This window comes from Lepidochelys kempii, chromosome 6 (genome assembly GCF_965140265.1).
Source record: "Lepidochelys kempii isolate rLepKem1 chromosome 6, rLepKem1.hap2, whole genome shotgun sequence".
NCBI classification, from domain to species: domain Eukaryota; kingdom Metazoa; phylum Chordata; order Testudines; family Cheloniidae; genus Lepidochelys; species Lepidochelys kempii.
The window spans coordinates 39,525,627-39,541,232 of NC_133261.1; the positions used below are offsets into that span (position 1 = coordinate 39,525,627).

Consider the following 15,606-nt stretch of genomic DNA (forward strand, 5'->3'; position numbering starts at 1 on the left):
TAAACATAGCTATAGCTTGTATGGTTCTGATACCAATTTGGTCAAGGCCTTACAACATACTGGGTTCAATACTGGTCTCCAGTGCTAAATATCAGTTACCAAGTGACCAGGCTAAATATCCTGAGCTGCACGCACTCTAGGTCATTATACTCTTAAACATACTGTGTGGATATGGTCCTGGTAGTCAGATGTCTTGCAGTAGCCAGCTGCAGTTGAATCTCCTGTATGCTATTCTTAAGGCAGATATAGCGACTACTGGTTTATCTTTGGGTGGCTCTCCCTCCACCATTCAGTAGATAAGGTGACCCCCATCCCCCCAATTTTTGCCTTGTATAGATCCTTTAGATTCTTTTGAATGTGAGCAAAGTCCCAGACTAAAAGGAATATTGCTGGAAAGTTACCCGTAAAATAGTAGCTAACTCCCTCCTCTTTCCTCAACACAGCACACTCTGCTTGTTAGCAACCCCTGGGTTGACAGCAAAAAGTTGCTATTATGGGGCAGCTGCTAATACATGGAAAGCAGGTTTCTCAGGCAGCAGCTAAGGAAGAAAGCACTGGGCAGGCCTTCCCTGTCTGAAACCCTGCAAACATGCCAGCGGGGAGGGAAGCTGCAGCCCAGATGCAGGGCCCACGGAGCTACTCGGTACCTCTCCCTGCACTTTCCTGGGGTCAGGGTTCAACCTGTTGAGTGCTTCCTTCCCTGTATGCAGTCCCCTGGCAAAGTGCAGTCCGGAGAATGCAGGGAGAGGTACTGTGCAGCTCCAACATCTGGGCTGCAGCCCCTCTCCCTGCTACTGCTCTGCCCACGGCCTCCCCTCCCAGCCCACAGCTCCTTACTTCCTGTGTGGTCCCTGTCTGCAGGAATGTTTGCTGGGCTGCATCCCCAGAAGGAAGTACTGGGATGTGCTAAGCATGGCCGCAGGCAGGTTTTCGAGGCTGCAACCAGAGAAGATATGTCCCAGCACTTCCTTCCCTGGCTGCAGCCTCACAAACCTGTGTGCAGGTGGCTCTTTTCTTCCAAAAGAAGTTGCTAATAAGGAGCATGCTGTTGCTAATATCTGAATCCCATTAACGCTGACGTTAATGGGATGGGACTGGTTCCTGGCAATATGTTGCCATTAATCAGAAGTTGCTAATATCAGGATTGCTTTTAAGCAGAATCTACTGTGTTTGCAAGATGGAGGGTTCAGAGTCAGTCTGAATGGGGGGAAAGCGGTTTTATGGTAAAACCTTCTTACCACAGTTAAGTATTGCAACATTCTCCCATCAACTCTGGATTCATGAAACTGATCTTTGTACTGAGGTAAGCCAATATCATCAAGCCATCCTGAAAATATAAAAATAGTGGAGAAAACAAATCCAGATTTAGAAGTCTTTTCAGATCAAGAAACAATCCTTGAAGATGAAATTCCACACCCTCTGCACCTTCACTCATACTCAGGGTCCTCTGACCCTCTTCAGAAACTCATGAGTCACCTATTCTCTTTTTCACTGCCCTTTCAAGGCCTTCTGCCCAAAATGGCCCTCCCTTTGTCTGAGAGCGGCAGGCAGCTCCCACCAAAACCTACAAATTAAATTCCTGAAATGCTTTAGAGGATGGACTATATGACTGAGCATGTGACTCTACAGGACCATTTAGCGCCTTTCATATTAGGCATAAAAAATCTAGTTACTCGCACTCAGTCCCCCTCAAGGCGGTTACATTGGAGGGGTTGCTTGATCCCTGGCCTGAGGTATTTTAAGCTGAATTCCAGTTGCCTTTTTCTGAGTCCTAAATTCAGTTATGATTTCCACAGAAATCAAAAAGCAAGTAAGCTTTGAAAAAATAAGGCATATTCATTATAACTGGCATTCAAGAAAACCAAACTTTTAAAATGTAAATCTCTAAAATATTCTTCCAATGAAATATTCCAAATGCCACTATGTTACAGTACGTTTAGACGATCAATCAATTCGATAATCAACTGGCTTTAACATACTTTTCTATGAGAACTCTCATTCACTGTGTACAAGAAATACATGAAACATTTTCATTACTTCTCAGTTGAGGTAAAAAACCCAACCTCTAGTCCCAGAATTCCACAAGCACTTACGTGTCACCCAGATATGATCTAGTTGTGCAGACTTATCATCCTGTTTTGTATTTATTGATTTAACAGCCAAAACTAATTTCTTCCTGTGCAGAGGATGTTTTATTCCTAGTTCCTGTAATAAAAAAATAATTATAATAAATAGCTTGTCCTTATGTGGTGCCTTTTATCTCAGAACTCGTGCATGTGAGAGAGAGTGATTTTAGTTTTTGCTACATAAAGAAGACTACGCACCTTTTTGAATTAGCTGCTATATTTTGATGCTTGCATCTAAAAGTGGCCAATAGACTGATACAATAAAGGACCAGCCATCTACACCTGCCTAATAGACAGCAATAATTCCAGATTTCTTACCTTTTCCATGTCCTGAGGTGTTGCTGTTAATAACGTGTGGCCAGAAGTCACCCACTGCCGCGCAAAAATGACATACTGACCAAGACCGAAGTCCTCAAGCCAGTTACAAACTCTTTCAGTGCTCCACTGAGCAAATGGGGCATTGTAGTCACTGAAAAGCACAAGTGCTGTATGAGGATCACACTAAAGACAATTAACTGACACTTTAGAAAAGCCTTCTAACCTGGCATGGGGAGGTTAGCGATGCTTTAATAATAGTTTTACTTTAACACTTTTAAATATATTTTTTTCCAACTTCTGTTAAAAAAAACAAACCACCATACCAATTAGTAAGTTAGGACCTGATCCTGCAAAGTTCATTAGTGTCAGTTGACAACACTGAGAAATGTTTAAAAGATTATAAACAAATTAACTTCAATTCATGGACCAATTGCTTGTACATTGTTTTGATCTTGTTTGAAAAACAGCCAAAAGGTGCATTTGTACCAGGGTCTCTGCCATGTGGGTAATTACTAATATCTACTGATGTGCTTCTCTTTGCTCTGGATTCCAGTAAAAAGAATTAATATCTAGTCCTGCAGTACATAATATGGTAAATAGACATTGCAATATATAGTAGGTTAATTTGAACGTTCTTACGTAGATTCAGCTCAACCTACTCTTGAAAAACTCAGAGGAGAGAGGAGAAAGGAGAGAAATTTCCATCATCCATGTGGGGAGAGTTATGATGAAATCCTTCATTCCCAGGCATCCTGCAGCTATTCCCAAAGCAGGGAATGAAGAGGAGGACGTCATGCTACACTTGCTCTTTGTTACAAGAGCAATTATGGCTTCTCAGACTCAGCCAGAAGCTGTCATTACCCCCTGCAACTGCAACAGTGCAGATAAGCTCAGCCAGAAAAATCCTTTCTAGTTATAGTGAGATTCATTTCTAGTGAAGTATGCTGGACAGTACTTCACCACAGGAGATACACTCTGTTCACAATACTACCTCTCATGCACTGAAAGTAATACAATATTATAAGAGAGAGTGATTACCTCTTCTGCCCCTTTGTTTCCTTTGATCTAGATAATCGAGGTCCAGCTGTTGCACGGAGACCACCTCTTCGAAATTCAGCCAAACCTAAATCGTCTGCATGGAAGTTACCTGACTGAGTTCTTCTTATTCTTTACAGAGAGCAGAACACCAAGTATTAGAGCATGACATACAGCATTTCCATTTCATACATAAAATGTAAATACACTAGAAAGATACATTAGCCCACCACTAATCCCAAAACATTTATACTAAAGCTAGAGAGAAGATACGGAACTCACTGATAATTTCAGCTTTTTGTAAGTTCCAAGGAAACTTTAAGATCTGGCTATTATTTTTTTTTTCTGGGACCATTTAATAATCTTTTCTTGAGCAAACTCAAGAAAGGTTACATATATATATGGTTATATAATAGATGGTTACACAGATGGTTAGATTAGGCAGCTAGACCAAACCTTGTGGAAAGCACTGTGCTCTGCAAGTAACGCTGTTCAGTCCTGACACTGTACCCCAGTCTAAACACTGGGACTCAGACTGTCAAACGACAGTCAAGGCAAGTGTCTGACAGGACAGGGTAAGACTAAACCTGTATTTGCAATTTATGCCTTCAGAAATGGAAGGCTAGTGAAAAAAATATATGGTTATTAAAGTTTTTTGGCTTCCAACTAATGTATTACATTAAGAAATTAGAGGACTTCTCCTTTGTATTGAATTTCTTCCTATAGCATGTCTGCTCCTTTATTAGTACTGGAATCCATTTTCTCTTAATCTTATGTGTACACATATACCCGCCCACATGGACACTGCGGAGTTGCTGAGTTTGATTACTGCATTTGACATTTTGTTTTATTACAGGTACAGATCCTCTAGGTCTTCTAGAACATGCTGTAAACTGAAAATGTTCTCATCTGAAACATTTTGACAGGGCATGGATAAAGAATTAGAAGGTCTTACTTTCCCCAGATTTTCCTGATGCCTTTTGGGCTCTTTTTATTTTCTGGAGACAATGGAGACTGTGGACCCGATTCTGTTCCAGAAGAAAGGGGTGAAAGTTCATCTGAAGTTATTGTACCATCCATATTCTCTGTCTCTCCTGAGATTAAAAACAATAGATAGGTTATTTAAGCTACTTGTCCACAATGTACAAGTTATTAATTCAGAAACAATCTAGAAGGCAATGCTTCACAGAAATGAAGCCATAACTGCTTTAAAAACAAATAATTTCACTAACAAATGCCACTATACAGAAAGTCAGAATACACACCAGTCAGACAATTTAGACCAACTGTGAAGTCTGTGAATCACTGAGCAAAAACTTGAGTGTGTACCCCCACTCAACTTCACCTCTGAAAATCATTTGGATTGATACCATTTATTCCAACTCGTTCAAGGAATCCTACTTTGAAAAAGGGCAAATTCTGCTCTCAAGTAAACTAGCGCATTCCCATTAACTTCAGTGAAGCAGAATTTAGCTGTTGTCTGTGGGAAGAACTGAACTTGTGTCACAGTGTTACCACTGATTTAGAAAGTTCCTTAAATAGTAATGACATCAGTCATATAGTAAATAGCATTTAGAGTAATGCATGGCTGCCACCATGTGGGGGATGGCTGGGTCAGCTGTTTAGAGATTCGGGAAGGGAGTGAGCCCAACAGACCTGTCACAGTGGCTCTGTGTTACTTTAGCAAACTCAGTCTCATTAATGAACAGCAGCAGCTGGTCTGGTCAACGCCCTTTATATCCTGTCTGTAGCTAACAAAATAGTTCGTCCACACTGGTACACTGCCCTCTGGTGGATTATCAGAGCTGGCCAAGTGTGTGTTATAACAACTTCTAATTCCCTCGTCTTATAATCATGAAGTCTGAGGTGATCCTAGTGTATGGATACAGGGCCAAATAATGCAGTTATGCCAGCCAAAAATTTGGGCCAGTATGACAATTGTGAAATCCTGATTGGTCAAGGAGTGCCATAAGAAACTAAACAAAAGTACTATGCAGCTTTTCGCTAGGGGGGTAGAATCCTCACAAATTTGTGAAATCATGAGGAACAGTATTATACGGAAACTCACCTAGTACACTTGTCTAATTCTAGAGTTATTTTAATTTTCTGGGCCCTCCCATCTTAGAAATGCCATAAGAAAGAAATGGAAACAGGGCTAAGGTTTGCTGCAGTTGTTCCTTTTATTCTTCCCTACATCCTTCCTGGATATCGCGGTGACTGAGCAACCTGGTTAAATATTGGTTCCAATCCTTACTGAAGGGGGTGCTTCCATGGAGAAAGGTCCCATATAAACCCAGGGACGTCTCAAATCACTTGGGTGAGACATTCACCTTGTACTATGCAGTCCTTCTGAACAAAGGTCACAATTCTCTCAGATTTACACAGTACATCTTGAGTACTAGATTCCAATCTCCCTATAGTATGCAAGGAGAAACCACATTGGCACAGGACAACAATCAGACTGTATGTCCCTTGGAGCAGGAACTGTCCTTTTTTACTGTGTGATATAGCACCTAGCACAATGGGGTCCTCCTCAAAGAGTAGCTATCAGTGGTTTGCTGTCAAATGGCAGAGTGTATCTAGTGGTGTCCTGCAGAGGTCAGTCCTGGGTCCTGTACTATTCAATATTGTCATGAACGACTAGAATAGATAATGGTGCATATGCTTATAAAATTTGCAGATGACACCACATTGGGAGGGGTTACAAACACTTTGAAAGACAGGATCAGAATTCAAAATAACATTGACAAATTGGACAACTGGTCTGAGTTCAACAAGATAAAATTCAATAAAGACAAGTGCAAAGTACTTCACTTAAGGAAAAAATCAAATGCACAACTACAAAAAGGAGAATAATTAGGTTGGTGATGATATTGGAGGGATTTATAGTTGATCACAAATTGAATATGAGCCAATAATGTGATGAAGCTGCAGAAAAATTATATCATTATTCTGGGAAATAGTAACAGGAGTGTCATATGTAAGACACGGGAGGCAATTGTCTCACTCTACTTGGTACTGTTAAGGCCTTAGCTGGAGTACTGGGTCCAATTCTGGGCGTCACACTTTAAGAAAGATGTGGACAAATTGGAGAGAGTCCAGAAGAAACAACAAATATGATAAAAAAAAGTTTAGAAAACTTAAGGAAAGGTTAAAAACCGGGCATGTTTAGTCTTGAGAAAAAAGGACTGAGGAGGTACCTGATAACAGTCTTCAAATATGTTAAGGGCAGTTATAAAGAGGATGGTGATCAACTGTTCTCCATGTCCACCGAAGATATGACAAGCAATAAGGGCTTAATCTGCAGCAAGGGAGGTTTAAATGAGATATTAGGGAACACTTTCTGATAATAAGGGTGGCTAAGCTCTGGAATAGGCTTCCAACGGAGATTGTGGAATCCCCATCACTGGAGGTTTTTAAAAACAGGTTGGAGAAACACTTATCACGGATGGTTTAGGGATACTTGGCCCTGCCACAGCACAGGGGGCTGTACTTGATGACCTTTCAGAGGTCCTTCCAGTCCTACATTTCTATGATTCCGTAAGATTGGGGCTTGTAGGCAAAACCTCAACACAAATAATAATAAAAGTTGATTAAGTTTTTTGCATAAAGGGCAAGTTTACATAAAAGCATTTGTACTGGTGATGTTTTTCAGTTTATAATTAATATTTAATATCTTAACACTAATTTCTTACAAGATTTTGATTTAATAAGAATAGGATTTTTCTAAAGCTCTTAACATTGGCCTCTCCCCTCCCCTCCAAGTTAATGGTAGCTTTACCAGATATCAGTGACAGCAGAGTGGGTCCATTGTTGAGTGCTTCTGAAAATCCTACACTAAGGGTATGTCTATACTTAAAACGCTACGGGGCACAACTGCGGCCCTATAACACTTCACTGCTAACACTGCCTACATGGATGAGAGGTGTTCTCCTGTCACTGTAGTTAATCCACCTCCCCAAGAGACAGTCAATGGAAGAATTCTGCCAATGATCTAGTGCTGTCTATACCAGGGCATAGCTACGTTTCAGGGGTGAATTTGTCACACCCCTGAGTGACATTGCCCTGCGTAAGTAAGTTCCCAGTGCAGACAAGACCTAATACTTTAAAAAGAAAAGCGGTTCTTTTGTTTCAGGATTATACTCGCCTAATGTAATTAGGACTCCCAACACACACCTGCAAGTAGCATTTTTAAAGGGGAAAAACAGAAAAGAAAGCAAGTAGGAAAATTCACAGTGGGTTACAATTGCATCTTGATTGATACAGTACCTAATATTGGTGCACTAATACTTCTGATGCGATCTTCAGCCATTCCAAGAAGCAGAAAGCCAGATGAAGAAGCAAAGATGATGGAAAATCCAGCAATATGAAGTTACAGAAAAGCAAAGAAATAAATAACCAAGCATCAAAGGCAGGGGGAAAAAATGACAGAAAGCAAAGTTACACTGTAAATGAAAGTGGATTTGCAATGGCACATATGAAACCTAAAAAGTTTTGCACAAATTGTCAGTTAAAACAGATGGGGATGACTTTTTGTTTATTACTAATCTTACTTTTTTTTTACCTCTTTCCAGTCAATTGTAATGTGTTGCAAACCTACTGTACAGCTCAAAAATTAAAAAACATCTCAAAAGGAGCATTCCCCAAAGCTACATGGAATTCATTAGAAATGTGGAAACTGAGTTCAATGGGAAGAGTGGGGTACTTAGCATGTTTGATAATCAGACTCTGTAATTAGGACCCCTTCTAATAAAGCACTTCAGTATGTATGTAGTTAAAGCACGTTTAAGTGATTTGATGAACTGAAGTCTTAGTTGCTTAAATATGGGTTTAACAGTGAGATTTTCGTAGGCACAAAGGGCATTTAGGTACCTAGTCCCCCTTAGGAAATCCTATGTTATGTATGGTTTCAGAGTAGCAGCCGTGTTAGTCTGTATTCGCAAAAAGAAAAGGAGTACTTGTGGGACCTTAGAGACTAACAAATTTATTTGAGCATAAGCTTTCGTGAGCTACAGCTCACTTCATCGGATGCATTCAGTGGAAAATACAGTGCGGAGATTTATATACATAGAGAACATGAAACAATGGGTGTTACCATACACACTGTAATGAGTGATCACTTAAGGTGAGCAGGGGTGGGGGGGAAATCTTTTGTAGTGATAATCAAGGTGGGCCATTTCCAGCAGTTGACAAGAACGTCTGACGAATAGTGGGGGGTGGGGAATAAACAAGGGGAAATAGTTTTACTTGGTGTAATGACCCATCCACTCCCAGTCTCTATTCAAGCCTAAGTTAACCGTATTCAGTTTGCAAATTAATTCAAATTCAGCAGTCTCTCGTTGGAGTCTGTTTTTGAAGGTTTTTTTTGTTGAAGAATTGCAACTTTTAGGTCTGTAATCCGTGGCCACTATGGATGTAGAAGCCTTCTACACCAACATTCCACACAAAGATGGACTACAAGCCATCAGGAACAGTATCCCCGATAATGCCACGGAAAACCTGGTGGCTGAACTTTGACTTTGTCCTCACCCATAACTATTTCACATTTGGGGACAATGTATATCTTCAAATCAGCAGCACTGCTATGGGTACCCGCATGGCCCCACAGTATGCCAACATTTTTATGGCCGACTTAGAACAACGATTCCTCAGCTCTCGTCCCCTTGATGACATTGATGCCATCTTCATCATCTGGACCCATGGAAAAGAAGCCCTTGAGGAATTCCACCATGATTTCAACAATTTCCATCCCACCATCAACCTCAGCCTGGACCAGTCCACACAAGAGATCCATTTCCTGGACACTATGGTGCTAATAAGCGATGGTCACATAAACACCACCCTATACCGGAAACCTACTGACCGCTATTCCTACCTACATGCCTCTAGCTTTCATCCAGACCACACCACACGATCCATTGTCTACAGCCAAGCTCTACAATACAACCGCATTTGCTCCAACCCCTCAGACAGAGACAAACACCTATAAGGTCTCTATCAAACATTCTTACAACTACAATACCCACCTGCTGAAGTGAAGAAACAGACTGACAGATCCAGAAGAGTACCCAGAAGTCACCTACTACAGGACAGGCCCAACAAAGAAAATAACAGAACGCCACTAGCAGTCACCTTCAGCCCCCAACTAAAACCTCTCCAACGCATCATCAAGGATCTACAACCTATCCTGAAGGACGACTCATCACTCTCACAGATCTTGGGAGACAGGCCAGTCCTTCCTTACAGACAGCCCCCCAACCTGAAGCAAATACTCACCAGCAACCACACACCACACGACAGAACCACTAACCCAGGAACCTATCCTTGCAACAAAGCCCGTTGCCAACTGTGTCCACGTATCTATTCAGGGGACACCATCATAGGGCCTAATCACAACAGCCACACTATCAGAGGCTTGTTCACCTGAACATCTACCAATGTGATATATGCCATCATGTGCCAGCAATGCCCCTCTGCCATGTACATTGGTCAAACTGGACCGTCTCTGCGTAAAAGAATAAATAGACACAAATCAGAGGTCAAGAATTATAACATTCAAAAACCAGTTGGAGAACACTTCGATCTCTTTGGTCACTCGATTAGAGACCTAAAAGTTGCAATTCTTCAACAAAAAAACTTCAAAAACAGACTCCAACGAGAGACTGCGGATTTGGAATTAATTTGCAAACTGGATACAATTAACTTAGGCTTGAATAGAGACTGGGAGTGGATGGGTCATTACACAAAGTAAAACTATTTCCCCTTGTTTATTGTGCCCCCCCCCCCCGCTGGAAATGGCCCACCTTGATTATCACTACAAAGGTTCTCCCCCCCCCGCTCTCCTGCTGGTAATAGCTCACCTTAAGTGATCACTCTCGTTACAGTGTGTATGGTAACACCCATTGTTTCATGTTCTCTATGTATATAAATCTCCCCACTTTATTTTCCACTGAACGCATCCGATGAAGTGAGCTGTAGCTCACAAAAGCTTATGCTCAAATACATTTGTTAGTCTCTAAGGTGCCACAAGTACTCCCTTTCTTTTTTCATGTTATGTATGTAATTTTAGGCCTTAATAAACAAAATACATGCTTAAGTTAGGCAGCAGTTTGAAAAGAAGCTAAACGCTTTCCTCCAAGTTCTAAATCTGATGGGTCTCTTCTCCCCCTAGCAAATGCATCTTTCTCTCATTAGTATCAATGAGTTATATGCAATATATACTGATAACAAAATAGACCACCAGGGCTTTCTCCTGAAGCAAGTGTTTACAATCATGCTAGTTAGACTGTAAACAAAGAATAAAATACAGATTTTTTTTTAGTCAGATGGCTAATATTTTGGGGCAAAGTAATTCTTTAAAATAACTTTCTTAACCAACTGCTTTATAACTTGTCTTTATCTTGGCCAGGCTAGCTGTTTTGTTTAGCAGAAGAGGTGAGAGAGCTCTGGAGTTCCCAGGAAGGTTTTGCATTGAACAATTATTACTTCTTATTCACAGAGTCACATGTGTGCAAGTGGTTTGATTAAAGTCCTGATTTTAAACAGCAGAGGTTTGTTACCCACTATAATACCTCCCCTCGCCAATTTCTAATCTTTTTCGTTGCTTAACAAAATGATTTAGCTAACATCCAAGAAGCACATGACATGTGATGCCAGCACAGTTTTATCATTCAACATAACAGAAATCAGTACACTGACCTTAGAGATATCCTTTACATTGCAATCAGGTAAGTTAATGCATCATTTTGATTTTAAGTACCCTCTTAAAAAGGAACAGAAATTTCTTTCCTGACTCCTCTGACTGAAACAGCCCACTATTCTAGCTTAAAGGAATATAAAACATTTGCTATATCAGCTGGATCACACAGAGGAGTTTGTTTATATTTATACACAATTATTCAAAAACTTGCAGGGAAGTATGAATACATACTCAGGCTCAGTACACTGTTGTCCTCATTGTCATTCATTCCAAATACATTTAGGGAAGTGGGAGTATTGTATGTTCCATGATCTCCGTTATGTGTGGGTCGAAGAAGCTTCCCTGGCAAGGTCTGATATTTGTTACTCTTCACATATGGTTTATTCTGTATTTTTTAAAAAAATACAAATTATTTGTATAATATTTGTAAAAACGGCACTGTATTCATTCAAGGGACAGGCAAAGCTATGTGGAGGTTGCAAATATTTTTTAAAACCATGGTTTTCTCCTAAGGGTGATTTAATTTAAACACAACAACATGTTTTTCTAGCTAAAGGGAAGTTTGTGATTGTGTATAAAGGATATAACACCCCCCACCCACCCTCCAAAGCTACAGTAACACAGTGGGGACCTATGTATTATGTTAAAATATAAAGTATTGTTAAATACATTGTATTTATTTTGCCATTAGAATTTCTTTCTTTGCCCTTCTTTTCCTCCTTTCCCACTCCATAGTTTCACTGCATACTCTTTGGTCCATATTTCACCTTGTTTTTCCAGTGTTATTTCACCCCCTCTTCTTCTCTGTATGCTCCCTCCCACCTGCACCCTTACTTCCACACAGAGTTGCACCTTAGTGAAATGTGAACTCAGAAGCATTTGAGTTTCAATCAAACTTAAGCCAAATGTAATCACCGATCTCTAGTAGCAAGGTATGAATACAGATGCAAAACAAAGAGAATATTAAATAGAAGACACATTTTTACGAAAACCAAAGTTAGGCTAAAAAAATTTGCTAAATAAATACATATAGTTAAGATAATTTTCATAGATTTAAGGTACTTTACACTAACTTATTTTTTTTTTAATTATTAATAGTTTTAACATAACTTTTAGAGGGAAAAGCATGGACTAACTTGTATTTTAGAGTCATTTCTGTTTAGAGTGGTTACATGAACTCCACTAACTATTCTATACAGTTTTTGCCTGTCTCATACTAGAGCAGGTCCCAATCTACACTCACACCCAGCCACAGTGCTTAGCACTGTGCATAATGTCATTGTAGTCAATGGTACTACTCATAGTGGTAGGGCCTATGCCTGGTAGTAAGTGTTCACAGCATGAAGCCCACAAAACATCAACATTCAATATATTGTACTGAAAGTGAGCAGTACAAAGCGACCATTTACCTTTCTGTTGCATAGACTAAGCTAAGTATAGGAAAACACTGAATTTTGTTACAGTAAACCTTTGTAAGATCACCTACTCTGGTGGGCCAAGTTCTCTAAATAGGCATGATGGATGCATTAAAAAAACTGCATATGTGCCTGCAAAAGCCTGTATTTATGCACACAAATCTCATTGTTTAAGAGTTTAGTGAGACTATTCTTAAGCTGAAGTTGTGGGTTTCACAGGTGGACTTGCTGTTCCCAGCTTTGAAAAGTTGTCCAGGTAAAAGTGTTATTTCTCAGTAGAATGTTGATATCACTATTTGTACAGGGTTTCTTCTGAATGAAAGGATGAGAGGCCATCACTGAGGACTCGGTGCACATTCCAGAAGTGGGAGAAATTTAGAAATACCAAGTCCTCACTGGAGAAGTGCTGAGCACCCTTTGACTTTTACTGAAGACAATGGGAGCTGTGGGTGTTCTTTGGATCAGGGCCTTATTGCTAAATGTTTATTTTTGCATTATCTGAGAGTACATGAAAGGAAAGGAATGGAATGCATGAGGATAAAGAATACAAAACAGATTTAGTTCATAGAAATATATCATGTACCCTCATATACTAGCCCTACCTTTACTAAGCATGCTGCAGGAGAAATACAATAGAAACCATGGCTACTAAAATATACATGGGAAATATACAATTGTACCCCAAAAGTAATGTGTAATTACTTTACACAGCTATTATATTTCATATGTAATAACTTTATGTAACTTTGTACATAAGTATTATTTTCATGTTTTGCTGCGAAGTTTTTTTTTAAATCCATCCCCATCCCTCAAGCTAGTGAGAATATAAACTACTGCTGTGTCATATTTTCTACACAGAGGGTCTTATTCAGCTCACATTGAAATCAATGCAATTTTTACCATAGATTTGTCTATTTTCATAGATTAAGACCAGAATAGAACATTAGATGATGACAATCTGACCTCCACCATAATACAGGGCAAATAACCTCATCAACAATTTCTGGATCAAAATGAAAACTCCTGTTCAAGCTGGCTATACCAGTTCTTTTAGACAGAAATCCAGTTTTGACTTAAAGACAGCAAGTGATGGAGAATCCATCACATGTCTAGGTAAATTGTTCCAATCATAAATTACCCTCGGTGTTCTAAAACTGCACTGTAATTCTTTTCTGAATTTGTCTAGCTTCAGCTTTCAACCACTAGATCTCGTTATGCCTTTTCTGATTGATTGAAGAGTGATTAAAAAACTGATTTTATTTTCTTTATTAGACTTTAGAGTTTTTCCTCCCAAGTCCTACCCCCACCTTTTAAAAAATGTCGGTACTTTAACAATACAAAAACAATTTAAGAGACACTGAATGAGAAGTGAAAAAGTAGCCACTCCATCAATGCATAGTCACAGAAGGCAAATGTTAAATGAGTTAAGATACAGTCAATATACCTCTTGTTCTAAAACAGGTTCTACTGGTTTCCCGTCTACATGCTACGGAGTTGCAGGGAGGGTAATTTCAAAGTTTGATGGAAAAAAGTAACAGACAAATGTTAGTATAAACATACATACAACACAAAACAACAGTTTTAGTCTGATTTCTAGATAGTAATTCTATTTGAAGATATTAAGAGGTGTATTCTCTCCTCATTCAATAATATATAGCTCATCTGTCTTTCCCCAGCCACTTTACCAAAATGACTTCCATTTACATTCTGTTGAGATCAATGGGATTTTTTGCTTTCAATTTCCACAGGGGCAGGATTCAACCTAAAGATTAAGAATTACTTTATCCAACACTTATTCACTGCTTCCTGTGGTGTTAGATATGTCAGCTCTTTAACATACCACAACAATATAATATTACATAATGATCTAGGATAGGAAATGAAGAATATCTTATCTAATTGAAGCTGAATGAATAATTAGGTAGGAATGTAATTACGCAAACAGTACTTTGGCCGGGTCAACAAGGCTAACTTCTACTTTAAAAAAGAAATGTTTTGGGATCTTTAATTGTTGCAAGTAAAAAGAACCTAAGTCTTAGATCCCATGTAAAATATTATACCTTCAGCAATACAGTACCCCTAGTTTTGCGCTATTACAGCCTCAATGACAGAGTACCGACTATTAAGGCCTTGACTCAGCGAAGCAACTAAGCACGTACTTAATTATAAACACACGAATAATCCCATCCATATTCAGCATAGCACTTAAACATATAGGTCCCACTGATTTCCTCTGAACTAGTCATGTGCTTAAATTTAAGCATATGCTTCCGTGCTTTGTTGATCTGAGACCTAAACTCACTAATGCTATTTTCTGTGTCATCTTGTTGGTTTCTCCTCCAAATCCCGAACAAGCCTACAGCGCTTAGCTTGTCAGATCTGAGTAGCTCAGGGCCCAAATTAGAATACCTGCACACCTACCTTTGCCTATGCATCCTGTATAGCCTTTTAAAATTAACAACATATACAGGAGCACATCAAGGAGAAAATAGACCTTTAAATTCTACAAGGAACTAAAAATGTTAGTCCTTGATTCATTTACCATATGTATTACTACAATTAAATGAGTACAAAGTAAGTTTTAAACATATTTTGTTAGTTTACAGTTATATTAACAAATCAAAAGATCACAGAAAAGGTTTTAGGAAAATCTAGAAGAAATTTTGGAATTAACCATATTTTTACTGGATATGGTTACATTAATTCCATTTAAAAATGATGTATCAATGTGCACGGATAAGCAATATTACACAAACCTAGTAACTGTGTCATACAAAAAAAGCAACAAAACTCTGACAAAATTAAAGTGGCAATGGGAGAAAACCTAAATTTAGCGAGTAAAAATATGATCCATTTGATCGTGTTGAAATAAGACTTCATCAAAGTGAAAAATAAGCCAACCTGAAATGCATTTAGCCTTGACATTAACAACACTGCTCCCACTGTTTAAATAATATAACATCACCACCAGTTTCAATAATGCCATTTATATCAGAAGTCTGGCTTGGGAAGT

At 39.2% G+C, this 15,606-nt stretch overlaps 1 protein-coding gene across 15 annotated transcripts in view; it reads right to left on the reverse strand.

Annotated features, from left to right (window-relative positions):
• The window catches only part of PPFIBP2 (PPFIA binding protein 2), a 217,809-nt gene that overhangs the window by 8,778 nt on the left and 193,425 nt on the right, over positions 1-15,606 (reverse strand). For 12 of the 15 annotated variants that reach the window (XM_073347678.1, XM_073347667.1, XM_073347677.1 and 9 more), the window contains 8 exons: positions 14,038-14,079; positions 11,410-11,563; positions 7,749-7,781; positions 4,435-4,573; positions 3,483-3,611; positions 2,445-2,595; positions 2,094-2,205; positions 1,239-1,327 (listed from right to left, as the gene is read on the reverse strand). In XM_073347678.1, coding sequence (XP_073203779.1) covers positions 1,239-1,327; positions 2,094-2,205; positions 2,445-2,595; positions 3,483-3,611; positions 4,435-4,573; positions 7,749-7,781; positions 11,410-11,563; positions 14,038-14,079 — 849 coding nt within the window. The remainder of the gene's footprint in view (positions 1-1,238; positions 1,328-2,093; positions 2,206-2,444; positions 2,596-3,482; positions 3,612-4,434; positions 4,574-7,748; positions 7,782-11,409; positions 11,564-14,037; positions 14,080-15,606) is intronic. The other 3 variants (XM_073347672.1, XM_073347666.1, XM_073347664.1) reach the window with 2 other exon arrangements.